At 42.1% G+C, this 18,413-nt stretch overlaps 1 protein-coding gene across 4 annotated transcripts in view; it reads right to left on the bottom strand.

Moving 5' to 3' along the window:
• Positions 1–18,413, bottom strand: part of ACAP2 (ArfGAP with coiled-coil, ankyrin repeat and PH domains 2) — a 131,445-nt gene that overhangs the window by 48,037 nt on the left and 64,995 nt on the right. For 3 of the 4 annotated variants that reach the window (XM_075861748.1, XM_075861747.1, XM_075861745.1), the window contains exons 10-15: positions 15,832–15,944; positions 15,515–15,535; positions 4,510–4,561; positions 4,277–4,377; positions 3,562–3,667; positions 1,567–1,769 (exon numbers count right to left, since the gene is read on the bottom strand). In XM_075861748.1, coding sequence (XP_075717863.1) covers positions 1,567–1,769; positions 3,562–3,667; positions 4,277–4,377; positions 4,510–4,561; positions 15,515–15,535; positions 15,832–15,944 — 596 coding nt within the window. The remainder of the gene's footprint in view (positions 1–1,566; positions 1,770–3,561; positions 3,668–4,276; positions 4,378–4,509; positions 4,562–15,514; positions 15,536–15,831; positions 15,945–18,413) is intronic. The other variant, XM_075861746.1, reaches the window with a different exon arrangement.

Here is an 18,413-nt window from a genome sequence, read left to right as displayed (position 1 = left end):
CAGCTGTCTTTAATGCAGGCACCAAGTTGATTTGGAGCGTGTAACTGGTCTGGAGGAGGCTGAACTCTTAATGGTTTGTAGGGGATCAAATACTTATTTCTCTGTGCACAATGCAAATAAATATATATAATTTTGACTATGTGATTTTCTTTTTTTTTTTTTATATATAATCTATCTCACACTGGTAAAATTAACCTAGCCTAAAAATTCTAGACTGTTCATGTCTTTGACAGTGGGCAAACTTACAAAATCAGCAAGGGATCAAATACTTATTTTCTTCACTGTAGGTTTTTTTATTTTGTTTTACAAAGTGGGTACACTTCAATGTAACGAGCGGGATCTCTCTCGTTTAACCCTTTAAATGCTGTGTTCAATAGCTATTGCACCATATAAAGCGTTAGAAAGACGACCCCCTCTAATAGCCCATCAGCCTCCCCACGAAGTGACGATTGTTATGGCAGCCTGGGGGCCTAATGAAGGCCCCCAGGTCTGCCATCTTTGTGCACCTATTAAGTGGCCCGGAGGCAGGGCTTAATAGAGGCCTGTAAGAAAGTATAAAGTCCAAGAAAAAAAGGATCACCGGTTCAAGTCCCCTAGGGGGACTAATAAAAAAGGAGAAAAGTAAAAATCAGGTTTTTATATGTACAAAAATAAATAAAAAAATATTAAAACGTTTTTAAAAAAACATTTTCCTCCTAAAGCATTGTAGAAAAATAAACAAACATAATTGGTATTGCCGCGTCTGTAAAACTCTGAACTATTACAATATATTATTTACCCCACAGGGTGAACGCTGTAAAAAAAATTAACTAAAACCGCCAGAATTGCTGTTTGGTCACCTCATCTCTCACAAAAAAATGGAATAAAAAGGAGTCATCAAAAACTTGCAGGTACCCCAAAATGGTACCAATAAAAACTACAGCTCGTCCCGCAAAAAATAGCGACGGAAATATAAAACAGCTTATGGCTCTTAGAATTTGGCGACGCAAAATAATTTTTGGGGAAATTTATGGCAAAAAAACAATAGAAGAATCATTGTTTTTTTCATTTTCTACCACACAAAGATTTGTTTCCTAGTAAATTATATGGTACAATAAATGGTGCCATGAGAAACGACAACTTGTCCAGCGAAAATAAAGCCCTCATAGGGCTATATTGACGGAAAAAAAAAAAAAAAAGTTATGGCTATTGGAATGTGGGGGGGGGGGGGGGGTAATTGAAATCTGAAAAATGGCTGTGGTGGGAAGGGGTTAATACCATCTAAAACGATAACGGCATAAAACTAGATGAGCTAGGCTGCAGAAGTGCCAAATTTAACACAATTTAGTGCCGCTTGGCACATGTCAGACACTTGTTTCTTCTTTCCACCTCTTGGGTGGTTTACTTTATATCACCAATTTGTGCCTAAATTCTGGTACATGCCAATAAGAAGTCTGATGCAAAATACTAAATGTATTTAGCCACGACAAGCCAAAACTCTGGGGCACTATGAACAGTATATCTGCCCCAATGTCAACAATTGAAATATAGATACAATTTATAGAGATTTGTGCAATAACTGTTTACCTGTGAATTCCTGAGCATTCAATGCATAAAGTGATGCCAAGATTAATACTGGCCCAACGAGGATGAGGTAAACCACAATCACAGCATTTTGTATTGCCAGGAATACACTGCACTCGCTTCAGGGCACTTTCTCCTTTAACCAACTTCTCTTTTGATTCAGACTCTGGGCTGGCGTTACACATGGAAGGGTTCTTGTCCATTTTCTATAAAAAGAGAAATGTATACTTAAAGAGAACCTTTTACCTCCCCATACATGTGCAGCATGTAATGTGGGTGGCTGCACAAACCCTGGGGCACTTTACATGTTTTTTTCTACCTACCTCAGTTATTTAGATATCGGTGCCGTTATATTTGGCGTCCGATATTTAAATAACCCCCTGAACAGTCAATGGGGCGTGTACTGTCAAGGGTGCGTGTAACTATGGCTGTGACACTGTTCAATCAGATATGGACAGTGCCACAGCAGGAGAGTGTGCGATTGCAGTCTTTTCACCCGAACAGGCAAGGGGGCGTGTCAGCATTACAGACAGAGCTGAGGAGAGCGCTAATGCGAGCTCTTATCTCTTGCGAGAGATCAGTTTTGTACTTTGTCTGCTGAACTGGCATGGCGGTGTGTGACTGCTACGGACAGTGTAAGAGCGCTTACAATGTCCGTAGCAGAGACACGCCCCCTTGCCAGTTCAGCAGGGAATACAAGACTGATCTCTCACAAGAGCTGAAGAGATCCTCTCCACAGCCCTGTCCGTAGCATGGACATGCCCCCTTGCCTGTTCGGGTGAAAAGACTGCAATCGCACACTCTCTCTCCTGCTGTGGCACTGTCCATATCTGATTGGACAGTGTCACAATCATAGTAACACGCCCCATTGACTGTTCAGGGGGTTATTTAAAGAGGCTCTGTCACCAGATTCTCAAATCTTTATCTCCTATTGCATGTGATCGACGCTGCAATGTAGATAACAGTAACGTTTTGTTTGTTTTTTAGCTATTTTATATATATGCAAATGAGCTTTGAAATGGACAATTGGGCGTTTTTTTTTCGTTATGTCCAACTGGGCGTGTGTTGTGTTTTTAACTTGGCGTTTTTACGTGTATGACGCTGACCAATCAATGACCAGTCAGCGTCATACACTCATCTCCATTGTTTTACACAGCAGCGATGTGCAGCCACATAAACAGAGATTATTGTTAATCGAGTGTCCTGATAATGAATACACATGAAATCCAGCCTGGAGGTCATGTGTATTCAGAATCCTGACACTTCTGAATCTTTTCTGTGAGATTCCCGCAAGCCACGCGTAATCTCGCGAGATTACGGAGGAAAACGAGATTTCGTTTCACTTGCTGGAAATCTCAAAGAAAAGATTCAGAAGTGTCAGGATTCTGAATACACATGACGTCCAGGCTGGATGGTCATGTGTATTCATTATCAGGACACTCTATTAACGATAATCTCTGTGTATGTGGCTGCACATCGCTGCTGTGTAAATCAATGGAGAGGAGTGTATGACGCTGACTGGTCATTGATTGGTCAGCGTCATACACGTAAACACGCGCAGTTAAAAACACAATACACGCCCAGTTGGACATAACGGAAAAAAAACACCCAATTGTCCATTTCAAAGCTCATTTGCATATATATATAAAATAGCTCATAACTTGGCCAAAAATGAAAGTTTTTAAAAAAAACAAAACGTTACTGTTATCTACATTGCAGCGCCGATCACATGCAATAGGAGATAGGGATTTGAGAATCTGGTGACAGAGCCTCTTTAAATATCGGGCACCAAATATTACGGCACCGATCGCTAAATAACGGAGGATGTAAAGTGCCCCAGGGTTTGTGCAGCACTCCCCATTACATGCTGCACTCAGCTGCACATGTATGGGGAGGAGAAAGGTTCTCTAAGTCCATTAAAAATATTAATCTCAATTAATAAATGGACACGGCTATATAGGGTGCTTGCATATTTAAAACACCGGAATATCAGCTGACCTCTGCTTCGTCCCCTTTTTCTCTGTAAGCTGTAGCAATACTGGTCTGAACGGCTTTGATCCATGCCAGGCGCAGCTTCTCAGAGTCAGCCTGCAGCATACAGCTCCTGTAAAGGTGGTTAGGATAAAATACCAGTAAATAATACTGAGCTTCGTACATTATCTAACAGGTTGCAGTATTTCAGCAGAGGCTATAAAATAAAAAAGGAAAATGAAGTACTACAGTCTACATGTGTAAGAGCTGTAGAATAAACGCCAACTATATTTCCTGTAATGAAGTTTACATTACAAGTACAAATGGCAAAATGTATAATTGTAGGATTTTGCAGCCCCTCCATAGGAAAGAAATAATGTGTCAAATTTTAAAAGATAGAAACATCGCTCAATTGAAGTGCTCTTAATAAACTGCATGTTGCATGGTGACATTCTCCAAATTCATCAACCTACGTTTGAAAGCATATAACTAGAGAATGTAAAATAAAAAATTTCCCGACAGAAATTAATAGAATATGGACCATGAAACCAAATCTAAAAATTTTTTAAAAACAAAACCAACAAAACTTACATCTAATAGAAGCATCTATAACTACACGGAGCTTAGAAATTTAGATATCTTCAGGTCTCTTCTAATACAAAATACCTAAAAACTAACAAAATTAATTTTGTTCTTGAACAAATATAAAGATGGGGTTACTTGACTAAGATTGCCTACTTACTTAGTAGGGGAAACCACCTCAAAGCAGAAGCGTCTCTCAATATCTTCACAGTGTTTCACTGTGCACAAACGTAAGTCTTCAACAACAACTGTGGGATTATCCTACGAGAAAGAAAAAAAATAGAGCCACACCTGATAATGTAGTAGTGCTGTAAACAGATTGGATGAAAACGTATAGATGCCAACTGAATCCATCAGACACAGGCTGTGCTCACGACAATATATAGCTCTCACCTTAAATTTCTTCTGATATACTAGTTGATTATTCTGTATTGAAAACCAGCGTCTACACATATGAAAATACAAAATGTATTAATATATTTAAAAAACACACAACATACATTTAACAGTATTACAAAAAAGTTAATACAATCAATTAGTACAACATAATAGTACGCTGTTAACCACCACTTGGACAATAGCAGAAGAGCTTGGGAACTTGCACAGAGAGAAGGTGGAATGACTGATTGAGATGACAGAAGTGGTCTAACCAATAGCTGAACATTAGCATCTGCTAACAGTTTTAAAGGGGTTGTCCAGTATTAGCAAAACATGGCTGCCTCCTTTCAAATACAGCCCCACAACTAGCCACAGCTTGAATGTAGCTCAGCCCCATTTACTTGAATAACACTGAGCACACACAACCAATGGACAGGTGTGGTGCGGTTTTTAAAAGAAGGCAGCCATACTTTCCTAATTATGGACAACCCCTTTAAGTAGTAAGGAGGGAAAATCTAAAATAGAAATATCAAAACGATTACAAAATCATTTATTTAAGCACGATTTTAAGTGCTCTTGGTCTCAAGAATTACCTAATTAATTTCAGTGATATTTGAATATTTCTGAAGTACAGCTTGATACATGCACTATATAGACAAACGTAACCACTTTCGGGACCACAAATACGTCTTTTCACGGCGGTCACTAAGGGGTCTTCGTTTAGGCAGCCACCTTTTCACAGCAGCCTAGACTAAGTCCTGCACGGATGTCCCGTGCAGCCTGGAGCAGGTGCTCGGTTGTCTGACGACAGCCGGGCTCCTGCTCCAACAGTAGCGATCAAAATTTACTTTGTTCGCGGCCGTTTAACCCGTTAAACGCTGCGGTCAATAGCCACCGCGGCATTTAACTTGTTTACAGAGGGAGGGAGCTCCTTCTGTTACACATTGGCGGCCCAGAAATTACGGGTCTCTGATGGGGTGTCGTGGCAACCATGGGGCCTATTAGGCCATGCCAGGGGCACATTCTAATAGATTGCCTGTCAGTTTAAGGCTATGTTCACACGGGGTATTTTGCCGAGTTTTTTGACGCGGAAACCGCGTCGCAAAACTCTGCAGAAACGGCCCGAGAACGCCTCCTATTGATTTCAATGGGAAGCGTCGGCGTCTTTTTCCCGCGAGCAGTAAAAAAGAAGCGACATGCCCTATCTTCCGGCGCTTCCGCCTCGGACCTCCCATTGACTTCAATGGGAGACAGGAGAAAGCGTATATCTCGCTGTTTTATGCCCGCGGCGCTCAATGGCCGCGGGCGAAAAACGGCGCCATAATTGCCGCGAAAATCGGCGTGCAGGGAGAGGAATATCTGCCTCAAAGTTCCAAACGGAATTTTGAGGCAGATATTCCTCCCCCAAAATACTCCGTGTGAACATAGCCTTACACTGACAGGCAATAATGCTTTGGTATACTAAGTATACCAAAGCTTTATATCTACGATTGAGAGATCCCCTAGTGAAGTCCCATAGTGGGAATAAAAAAATAAGTGTTAAATAAAAAATATTAATAAACATTAGTTAAAAAAAGTTTTTCCATTAAAAAGTGGATTTAGTAAAAGTGTAAAAATGACATAAAAAAGTACACACCTATGGTATCGCCGCGACCGTAATGACACAAACAATAAAGTTAACATGTAATTTGAACTGCAAGGTGAACGCCGTAAAAAAAAAAAAAAAAAAAAACACGCAAAAAACTAATTGCAGAATTGCTATTTTTTACATTGCCCCTCCCAAAATGTAATAATAACAGTTAATTAATAAGTCCGATGAACCCCGAAAAAGTACCAATGAAAACTGCATTTCGTCCCGCAAAAAAAAAAAAAGCCCACGTCACTACATTGACGGAAAGATACAAAAAGTTATGGCTCTTGAAACAAATCATTTTACGGACTATAGGACGCACTGAACCACAAGACGCACCCATAACTTGTAGCATAAAAAAAAGGAGGAAAATAAAAGATTTTGAGACAATAGGGTACCACAGTGCCCCAATACAATCCCAGCCACACTGCGCCATAACAATGTCAGACACAGAAATACAAGATATTGGCAGCTATAGTGCGCGTGCGCTCGCCCTCCCCTGAACTCACCAGACAGAGGTGTGGAGAGGCAGAGGTTAATGGTGTGGAATCTGAACTTCTTGCGGCTCTGTACACAGGAGAGGACGTGGCTAGAAGGCCCTTGCTGATCAGTACCTGTACAGATTTACTGTGCGATGTTGTACTAATGTCTGTGTTATTTGCTCACTGAACAGCAAGATGACAGAACTCTGTGTGTAAGATGTGACTGTTCAGTAAAAGATCTGTGTTATCTGCTCACACACAGCATAGGCCATGCGGCTTCCATTGCAGTGCACTGCAAGGACCTTTGAAGCGCACAGCTCAGTCTCCTGCTCCCGACATCTGTTTGCCTTCAGGAGAGAAGACACAGCAGAGGATTACAGCACAGATTCTAAGATATAAACTGTGTCTAAGGCCGAGTTCCCACGTAGTGTTAACGCTGCGGAATTTCCGCACTGAATTCTGTGCGGAAATTCCGCAGCGTTTACAGTAGCAGCAAAGTGGATGAGATTTAGAAAATCTCATGCCCACACTGCGCAAAAAAAATGCAGCGTAAACGTCAACTTAACCTGTGGTGCAGAATTTAATTCCGCAGCATGTCAATTTATGCTGCGTTTTTGTTCATTTTCCGTAACGGGTTTTCACCATTGAATTCAATAGGGATGCAAAAACCCGTAACAGAAAGCCAAGTGTTATGGTTTTTGCGGCATAATCACAGTGTTTACACCGCAGTCAGGCCTCCTGGGACGACATTGCGTCCCATGTGACCGCAGCAGCGTCACATGGCCTGAAACATTATCAAGGCAGACATGAGCAGAAGTTAGAGGAGGGAGGGAATAAGTATGAACGGCTTTCCTCCGCAGCAGAATTTCCGTCCAAAATATCGCACTGCGTGTTCCACGTCGGACACGCTGCACGATTTTTAAAAGTAGTAAAACATAAGAAACTTATACATGTGGTATCGTTGTAATCGTACCAACCCACAGAAGAAAAAAAATAATATTTATACTGCACGGTGAACGGCCTAAATTTAAAACGCATAGAACAATGGCGGAATTGCCGTCATTCTCTATTCCCCCCAAAAAAAGTTAATCATAAAAATTACACGTACCCCAAAACTGTGCCATTAAAAAAATACAACTAATCCCGGGGAGGGGTAAAAAAAAAACAAGTCCTCATACAGCTATGTCGACCGAAAAATAAAAAAGTAATAACTCTTTAAATGAGACAATGGAAAAACAAAAAAAATTGCTTGGTTAAGTGTTATATCATGCCTGTGATAATGAGATTACCACTAAAAAGTAATGTCTACAAAACAGTAAAGCCCCTATTACACTGGCCAATTTTGGCCAAAGCAGCAAACGCTGATCAACGAGACATCAGTGATCTCCGCTACTTTGCTCTTGTCACAAGGAGCTATGCATGGGAACGAGCGGTCGTTACTCCGATCACTCGTCCCCATACATTATCATGTCAGCAGCGGGTCTCCCTGTTTACACAGGGAGATGTGCTGCCAACAACGATAATAGTTTATTTTTTTTAAACTATACGATCAGCAAACGCTCGTTCATCTGCTGATCGCTGCCCTGTTTACACAGGGCAATTATCGGCAACGAGCATTCAATGAACGCTCGTCTGCCCGATAATCGCCGAGTGTAAAACCCCCTTAATGGCCCTTTTACACCAGCCAATTGTCAGGCAAACGAGAGGTTCATAGAATGCGTATTCCTGATCACTGCCCTGTGTAAGCAGGGCAATGATCAGCCGATGCACGAGCCAACGCTCGTTTATCGGCTGATTGTATAGTTTTAAATGCCCAAAATATTATCTTTGTCGGCAGCACAGGAAGATTTGCTGCCAACACGATAGAAATATATGGGACGAGTAGTATCGTCCCCATAATAGCCCCTTATGAAAGGAGCAAGCAAGCGCCGATCCACGAGCTGTATTATTAATCGGCGCTTGTTGTACCGGCCAAAACGGGCTGGTGAAAAAGGACCTCGAATGTCAGTTTGTTTGCCAGTGTGAAAACTGCAACAATAGCAGCATAAAGATGTTAAAAAAAATCCACCACCCAATAAAATAAAAAAAAGCTGGATTTTCTAAATCACTGTAAATTCTATTTCTTGCTGAATTTATATGGGGTACACAGCAGCATGAGTTTAGGCCCCTGCCACGAGAAGGCAACACTAGGTAGAAAAGAGTGTTGGCTCCGTCCAGGCAGGCTGTAACCTTCCCACAGACACTGGCTAATTTAGTTTGTACAGAAGCTGTAGAAAAAAAAAAAAAATTTCCAAGGTCCCGAAAAAAACAAAACCTTAATCAAACGACATTGGTGGAACGCGTGTCGGGCTGGGGTGGTGTACCCTGAAACTGGTCCTCTTTGGCTTGCATATCTCGGTGTCATATCTTGTATGTATCAAAGTACTCTGGGGACGTTGCCTATATATTTTTATATAGGGGGCTAACACGATTGTATTCCATGTCATTTTCTTTTATTTATACTATTACGAATACTAGAGTGCACATTTGCTCCTCCCTTTCAGGTAAAAGGGTAAGACGCCAAGGTCCTCGAGTAGATTAATAAGGTCTACGTATTGGGAACAGTACGGTGCCACCAGAATCGCTGGAACGTCTTTCCACTTGAGTCTTTTGAGTACTCTGGACAAGAGTGGAAGTGGAGAGAAGAGAAGAGACTCTTTCCATGGAGTGACTAGCATATCAACTTTGATGATCCTGGGATCCCGAGCCCTGGCAACGTAGTTAAGAACCTTGTAGTTGAGACAAGAGATCCACGTCTGGGTAGCCTTACTTGCACAGTTGATAGAATACCTGTGGGTGAAGAGACCACTCTCCTGGATATAGTCGCTCTCTGGGATAAGAAAATCATCGACGCAATTGCCCAAATGTGCCGCTGACAGCCCGGATATATGCCTCTGCCCACAGTATTATCCAAAGGCACTCCAACGGAGCAACCCAACTGCTGGTGCTGCCCTGGTGATTCAGATAGGACATGCTTGAAAAAGGGGGCGGACCCAGAAACATTGCATCAGCACTTGGCGTAGACAGACGCCTCATCTGTCTCCTTATGTGAATCTCTGCAGGACTCCTCTTACAGACCGAGATCCAGAAAAAGGCAACATCTACCGGATGATCTCACACAGGAGGACTCCAGCATATTGGGTGACTCTTTTCACTACGCACTATTGCTATAGTGCGTATTTTTGTATATCACTGTGAAAATATATACATATTTTTCCCTTTCTAAAAAAAAAAAAAAAAAAAAAAAAAAAGTGTATCTTTTCTATACGTGCATTTTTATACTTTTGATTCAGACACCACCGTGGAGTTGTCGTCTGGATCCTGACCAGCCGACCCTTAAGAAGTGTTCAATGGGAGAGGGCTAGGAAAATCGGGCTCAATTCCAGAAGGTTGATCTGTAAGGAAATCTCCTTCTGTGACCAAGTGACCTAAACAGTGTGGAGACCAAAAACTGCAACACCATCCGGACAGACTGGGTTCCATTGAGACGACCAACCACTAGAGGGGCAGAGTAGACCGACACATTGTGATAGTGGTCGAGGCCTCCAACCATCGCAACTCCTGACAAACCCAGTGAGTCCTGAGACTTGTGTCAGCGTGAGGATCGCCCACTGGAGGAACCTGTAGTGGAATAGTGCATATGGAACTGCCTTAAAAAGGTTGACACCATCCTGCCCAGCACCCGCATGCAAAAACAGACAGAAGAGGAAGTTTTCCAGCGATTAACTGATGCCCTGGTATTGAAGTGGGCTGACTCAAGGGAAGCCTCAAATAAAAACTTTGGATCTCCTGAGAGGCAAACTCGGCTTAAATCCTTCCGTGGCACTCCTGCCAGGAGACCATGCTGCTTCACACTAAACAGGACTTACTCAACCAGGCAGGTGTAAAAGCCAGGCAGAAAGCAGAGCCCGTGGCTATAAAAGTAGACTTCGCTACTTTTTGTCAAGAGGGTCACTAAGTGAAGCCACAGAGGGACGGTAGTAGTCCTTGATAGCCTTGAGATAGGCACATCCACAGAAGGAGAAACAGACCATCTTGAAATCAAGTCCTGCTGAAAAGGAAACCGAGTATCTGTGCGTTTTGAAACAGAAAGACATCTGTCAGGATGTCTCTACTCCTTGAATAGTCTCTACTCCTTGAATAACGTTTTAAAGCCTGTATGGCAGCTGTCAATTGCAATTCCTGTTCTGACTCTGAATCCGTGTCAGAGGAAACATAGGAAAGAGACTGATCCGTATTTGAAGCACGATCACTATTGAAGATGAATAGAAAACCCCTTAAAACAGCCTGACAAGGAATGGGACCGGTCTCTGGAACTTCTGCACCTCTTATGGGATCGAACGTGAGAGGTAGGGCCCTAAGCTTTGCCGCAATTTGGGAAGGCAAACGCAAAAGACTGCACCATAGACTGGGATAGTCTGGAAAAGTTCCCTAGGGAATGAGAAATAGACATAGCCCAGCAGGGGGTGCCACATGCGGAGGGGGAGCCCTCTTGGGGGTGCTGAATTGTAAGCACTGTGGGCAGAATGGAGTAGCATGAAAACCTTGTATTACAACTGCCACAGGTCTAGTATGTAGCCATGTCCACTTGCTTGGTAGAATCTTTTTGAGGAGGAGAAATTACATATGGAAGGAGCAAAGAGAAGAAAACAAGCAGAAATGTCTGAGGGAAAGCGAACCCTTGGAAAAGTTGCAAAAAAATATCAATACAATACAGCCAAAAGGCTGGCCTACCAGACCCATGGAGCTGTGAACCCCTATAAACCAAAGAAAGAGAAGATGGTTCCAATAAACAAGCTAAACAACAGAGATCGTCCACAGACCGTTTATAATGGTGCCGGTTCAAAAAGATCTCATCAGAGACATCCACCCCACCCTCAAACACATCTCCAGGGAAAATCTCTGTCTAATCAACAGATGACGGTAAAGAGGCGATAGTCCAAAACCCAGCATTTGACAGGCATGGGGTTGAGAAAAAAAAAAAAGGAAGGATTGCAGCCTGGTGGAAGCTTGGAAAAAGCCGGAGACTAAAAAGCCAGGCAGCAGTGCCGGCGGGATGAGCAGTGCAAAACGGTGCCTGTCCCACCAACACAAAGAAACCGGACAATGAGCCACAGGAGTATAGGCAAGTAAAAAAAAGAGGTGCCAATCTCTCAAGATGTTCAGAGAAGAAATCTTCCTCCCAATAAAAATGAATCTAGCCCCTAGAGTAACAGGGTCTTTGAAGGCTAGGACCCCAAATAGTGAAGGTAAGGGGAGGTGTGTTTCTGGGGGAGACAACCATCTACTGGTGTTTGAGTTGTAATGGGGAAAAAAAAACGTCTCACCCTTTGGAGCCTTCGGGTGTACGCAGGGTTACCTCTCATCAGTAACCTCGCATGTACAGTGGAGTTACTGGCACTCCATCTGCGGTAGCAGAAAAGGAAGGTTAGGTGACTGGCGGTGCAGAAGAATGTCCGGTTTCCCAACACTCGCAGGTGGACTGACTAAACTGTGAACAGGCTGACAACCCTTCTACAGATAAGGAGAGAATAGAAACAAAAAAAATAGCAGCAGACGTGAGTATCAGGTCATGTCTGCCTCCTACAGACAATAGGCTTAAAGAGGCTCTGTCACCAGATTATCAAATCCCTATCTCCTATTGAATGTGATCGGCGCTGCAATGTAGATAACCGCAAAGTTTTTTGTTTTTTTTAAAAACGATCATTTTTGCCCAAGTTATAAGCAATTTTATATTTATGCAAATTAGCTTTTCAATGGACAACTGGGCGCTTTTTCTCGTTTTAGCAACTGGGCGAGTATTGTGTTTTTACTAACTGGGCGTGTATTGTGTTTTTACCAACTGGGCGTTGTGAATAGAAGTGTATGACGCTGCCAAATCAGCATCATACACTTCTCATCGTTCCCACCCAGCTTCTTTCACTGCAGACACACAGCGTGACTTCACCCACAGGTCCTTCAACCTTGGCGTCGGACAGAGAAGATACATGGGCTCCAGCCGTCCGAGAAGGTAATATGCTCGTCTCTAGGGAGTTTACTATGCTTACCTGCACACGGTGATGCGGCTGCAGATTCAACTGTATTCTCTCGGACGCCTGGAGCCGATGTGTCTTCTCTCTTCCGACGCCAAGGTTGAAGGACCTGTGGGTGACGTCACGCTGTGTGTCTGCAGTGACAGAAGCTGGGTGGGAACGAGGAGGTCACCCACAGGTCCTTCAACCTTGGCGTCGGAAGAGAGAAGACACATAGGCTCCAGGTGTCCGAGAGAGTACAGTTGAATCTGCAGCAGCATCACCGTGTGCAGGTAAGCATAGTAAACTCCCTAGAGATGAGCATATTACCTTCTCGGATGGCTGGAGCACATGTATCTTCTCTGTCCGACGCCAAGGTTGAAGGACCTGTGGGTGACATCATGCTGTGTGTCTGCAGTGAAAGAAGCTGGGTGGGAACGATGAGAAGTGTATGACGCTGATTTGTCAGCGTCATACACTTCTATCCACAACGCCCAGTTGGTAAAAACACAATACACGCCCAGTTGGTAAAACGAGAACACGCGCCCAGTTGTCCATTGAAAAGCTCATTTGCATAAATATAAAATTGCTCATAACTTGGGCAAAAATTATAGTTTTAAAAATAAAAAAAATAAAAAAACTTTGCTGTTATCTACATTGCAGCGCCGATCACATTCAATAGGAGATAGGGATTTGATAATCTGGTGACAGAGCCTCTTTAAAACTGAATTGGCCAGTGTCTGTGGGAAGGGTATGGTCTGCCCGGGCAAAGACAATACTTTTTTCCTATCTAGTGTTGCCTCCTAGTCGCAGGGACCTATACCCAAGGTGCGGTGCACCCCAATGACATTAATGAGAAAAACATTACTTAAAATGTTCCCTATAATTTATTCGCATGATATAGTTCTCACGTTCTGTCACCCAGCTAGCCAACAAGGAATAATACAGGTCTTATGAGACATCTATTAACAACATTAACTATGGGAACCTGATAACTATGTACAGCTGGTGGTTCTTTGCTGGGCAGTCTACTAAAATAGACCGGTCGTGTTGAATATCCCGAATTTCTAGTCTTTTAATAAACACTCGTATTCCCCACAATATAACGATTCTGGAACATGTTTTCATATAATTCTGGGAATATGGTCAGTTTGTGTAGCGAAATACCCCCAACTGGTAACACCCAGTTGTCAATTTATTTATAAAGTTCTAGAAGGAACACAACACATAGTCCTAATAAAAGTTGCTCCAGAATTTTTATTCCATGGGGAATACAATTTTTTAATAAAAAAAAGACACGTCAGGAGAGAGGACAGGTCTTCTTTAAACATCTTTTTTTTGAATTTCTATATTTTGCAGGCGGTTATCTAGATCTTAGTTATGGAGATGTGAGGGATTTGTTTCAGACAATGTCTGGACCAATTCATTTTGTGAAAAATAAAAGCAGAAATGGTTTGCTACATCTAAAAATAGAATAATTACACATATTAAGTACAAAAAAACAGATCACCAAAACGAATAGAAAGTAAAAGGCCAAATACTTGTTATTAGTACAGACTCAGATTAGAAATAGATAGGAACAAAGTCCTTGCATTAGACCAAATATGTAAAAGGTGGCATATGGACTAGACTTCTCTAGTGGACGTAAAAGAGGAAATACTGAAGCAGGATAGAGGAAATGGAAAGCAACAAGACGCATCGAAAAGAGTAGGGAACTGTGTAGCAGGCTGGCAGGGAAATAGTGACATGGAAGAAAAGAGGAAACCAAACTCAAGCTCACAGATTAACAACAGAGTTGTTCGTGATTGTATTAGTAATAGCAAACCTAGAAGGTAATCTTAAAATGGACTACAATTCCCAAATTAATAATATTAAATGAGTTGTGTGTAGGCAATCAAGTAGCTTTGACCGGAGCACTTTGGAAAGTCATATCCAGCACAATATTGGAAAAAAAAAAAGAAAAAATAAAGTTTCCCCTCTTCACATCAATATATCATTCCGATCTATATAATTATAGAAACAATATATATATATATTCTGATAATCCGGAATTCCTGGTACCATCCCTGTAAGAAGTTTGAGGGTTTCTAACATCCAATCAGATCATACTCGCAAATATATTGAGAAGTTTTATGGCTAATGCTTGATTATATATAACACTATGATTATAGTTGCGGCACAAAAAGCATATCCAACTTAATAAGATGGTGAGCTATGTGGAAAATGCCTCAAATAATGCTGCTAATAACATGTAAAAACAATGTACAACTACAGACATGCAAGAGTATAAAAAAAATAATAATAACTAATTGCAAAAGTATGCAATGTAATGCTCCAAAAAAGGCAATCCGGAAAGTAACTGCATATTAGTAACATAAAAGTTAAAAGGGGAGTATTTGCTGCAAGCACAAGCAAAATGCAATCCTGTGGGGAAGACAACATGCAATGGAGACTATTTTACATGCAAAATTCTCTGGTAGATTATTATAAAGGGAGTGATCATAATTTGTGCAGCTGTACATTGGAGAATTCTGCTTTGAAGTCAGTGTGATAGCGGTGAGATATCTGCACAATACTTTGGAATATTTATATGTACAACATTATACAAAATATATCAAAAACCCATATCTACTGGATTTCTTATATTCCAAAGGAAAAAAACAATTAAAAAAAAAATAAAAATAAAAAAAAAAATAAATAAAAAAAATCGATGGCCTGTAATCTATCATTCTCAGAGTACAAAATCTATATTTCTAAATATGAGATCTATCCATTGCAGGTGATCTATATACAGGGTTCACAGTGAGAGGTACGTGCCACATGGAATACATGAAGGGGAAGAAGAGGCTGATTGATACCTGGTGTGGTCTGGCTTTTTCCTGTCATGTGAAAAAATGGGGCAGGATTAAAACATACCAGAAAGGAGGAGAAGGAGTGAAAATGCAAAATAAGAGCAGCAGCATGACATGAAATCAGAAATTAAGATTGCAGCTAAAGCCATAAAACTAAAAAGGAAAACACGTGTGGCATTTTACAATTCGCTGCTGATGCTTTCTCTCAGCCAGTGACTGAATTGTACCAATGAAGCCAGGTATTCTTTCCTCAGTTGGCAACGCATCATCATGAATAGAAAGTCCACCCATAAAGGGCCTGCGCCTTGTACTCCTGTTATTACCTGTTCCAGCTTTTGAAAGCATTGCTGGCTCGTTTAAACAGGTATCCCTCCATAACAATACCATTGTCTGCGTCATCATTGCACTCGAAATTGGAGTCATCTGCAGATAAACCCTGACAGAAAGGCAGAATAGTGAGGACATGAGAAAACATGTGGACACACAAGCACATGTGGAGATTCATACAGGAATTTGCATAATTAACTATGTCTAGACAATGGATTTACTCTATGGCCGTCCTTTATTCTTTAGTTTGTATGCCCTATCTGGGCATGTCACTTTGGTGACATAATAATAATCTTTATTTATATAGCGCCAACATATTACGCAGCACTTTACAATTTAGAGGGAACATGAAAAACAATATCAGACATAACATAGTGACAAAGTTCATTTACAATTCAAACCTGAGGAGTGAGGACCCTGCTCGCAAGAGCTTACAATCTATGAGGAAGTAAAGGAGACACAAAGTGTAACAGTGTTTGTTCTGTACAATAGTCCAGCCATTTTTATACACATGGGGTGGTGCACATAAAGTTGCATGAGCCGGTCACCAGCCAGTATCCATGTATGAGGGACATGAAGAGAAGGAGTGTGAGGGAATCTTATTCTGATGACTAATCTAAAAGGGGGGCCATGGAAAGGAGTCAGATTAGGGAATGTTATAGGCCTGTCTAAATAGATGTGTTTTCAGGGCATGTGTAAAATTGTGGATATTGGGAATTAATTGGATTGTCTGGGGTAGCGCATTCCAGAGGACTGGTGCAGCACGAGAAATATCTTGCAGACGGTAGTGGGAGGTTCGGATTATGGAGGATTTTAATCTAAGGTCGTTGGCAGAACGTAGAGCCCGAGTAGGGTGGTAGACAGAGATGAGGGAGGAGATGTAAGGAGGTGCAGCACTGTGGAGAGCTTTGTGGGTGAGAATAAGAAGTTTGAATTTTATTCTGAATGGGATGGGCAACCAGTGCAGTGACTGGCACAGGGTAGAGGCGTTGGTGTAGTGGTTGGTCATAAAGAGGAGCCTGGCTGCTGCATTGACGATAGTTTGGAGAGGGGAGAGTTTGGTGAGGGGGAAGACCGATTAGTAATGAGTTACAGTAGTCAAGACGAGAGTGAATCAGAGCAACAATGAGAGTTTTGCTGTTTCCTCCGTAAGAAAAGAGCGGATTCTGGAGATGTTTTTGAGGTGAAAATGACAGGAGCGTGAAAGTGATTGAATGTGAGGAGTAAAGGAAAGATCGGAGTCAAAAATAACCCCGAGACAGCGGGCGTGCTGCTTAGGAGTTATGATAGTGCCACACACAGAGATGGGAGACATTCGGTTTAAGGAGGTTAGTAGATGGTGGGAACACAAGGAGCTCAGTTTTAGAAAGATTCAGTTTCAGATAGAGAGAGGACATGATGTTAGAGACAGCGGACAGACAATAACTGGTGTTTTGTATTAGAACAGGGGTGATGTCACGGGAAGAGGCATATAATTGGGTATCATCAGCGTAGAGATGGTACTGGAAGTCAAATCTGCTGATGGTTTGTCCAATAGGAGCTGTGCAGAGAGAAAAGAGTAGCGGACCTAGGACTGATCCCTGAGGAACCCCGATAGCAAGGGGAAGAGGAGAAGAAGTGGAACCAGCAAATGACACAGTGAACGAGCGGTCAGAGGGATAGGAGGAAAACCAAGAGAGAGCAGCGTCCTTGAGGCCTCTAGAGTGGAGCATGTTAAGTAGGAGTTTGTGGTCTACAGTGTCAAAGGCTGCAGAGAGATCCAGAAGAATCAGTAGAGTGTATTTGCCGTTAGAATTAGCCGCCAAGAGATCATTTGAGACTTTAGTAAGGGCAGTTCCTGTTGAGTGTGGAAACCAGATTGTAAGGGGTCTAGAATGGAGTTAGCAGAGAGATAGCGGATGAGGCGAGAGTAGACCAAGCGTTCCAGGAGTTTGGAGATGAAGGGGAGATTAGAGACTGGTCAGTAGTTAGCAGCACTGTATGGGTCAAGAGTTGTTTTTTTCAGTAATGGGTTTATAATGGTATGTTTAAAAGAGGAGGGAAAGATACCATAGGAAAGAGAGAGGTTAAATATTTTAGTGAGGTGACTAGTGATAGCTGGGGAGAGGGACTGGAGGAGGTGTGAGGAGATAGGATCACTAGGGCAGGTAGTAGGACGAGAAGAAGAGAGGAGCCTAGAAACTTCTTCTTCTGTTATTGGGTCAAATGCTGAGAGTGAAGAAGAGGGAGTGCGGGAGGGAAGGGGATCGATGTTACTAGGGGACTGGGAGATAATATCATGGCGGATGTTGTAAATTTTAACTTTAAAATAAGTGGCCAGGTCTTCAGCACTGAGATCTGTGATCGGCGTCTGCACTTTAGGACTAAGGAGGGAGTGAAAAGTATCAAAGAGGCGTTTTGGATTATTAGATAGTGTGGAGATGAGAGAAGTGAAATAGACTTGTTTGGCGCTGTGAAGGGCAGAGTTGTAAGTTTTGAGCATAAATTTGTAATGGAGGAAGTCTGCAGCCAAATGCGATTTTCTCCACAGTTGTTCGGCACATCTGAAGCACCGCTGAAGAAAGCGGGATTGAGGCGT

The sequence above is a fragment of the Rhinoderma darwinii genome, chromosome 4 (assembly GCF_050947455.1).
Source record: "Rhinoderma darwinii isolate aRhiDar2 chromosome 4, aRhiDar2.hap1, whole genome shotgun sequence".
Taxonomy (NCBI): Eukaryota; Metazoa; Chordata; class Amphibia; order Anura; family Rhinodermatidae; genus Rhinoderma; species Rhinoderma darwinii.
Note: the sequence above shows the minus strand (reverse complement) of the source record. Positions and strands in the feature narration are given on the sequence as shown.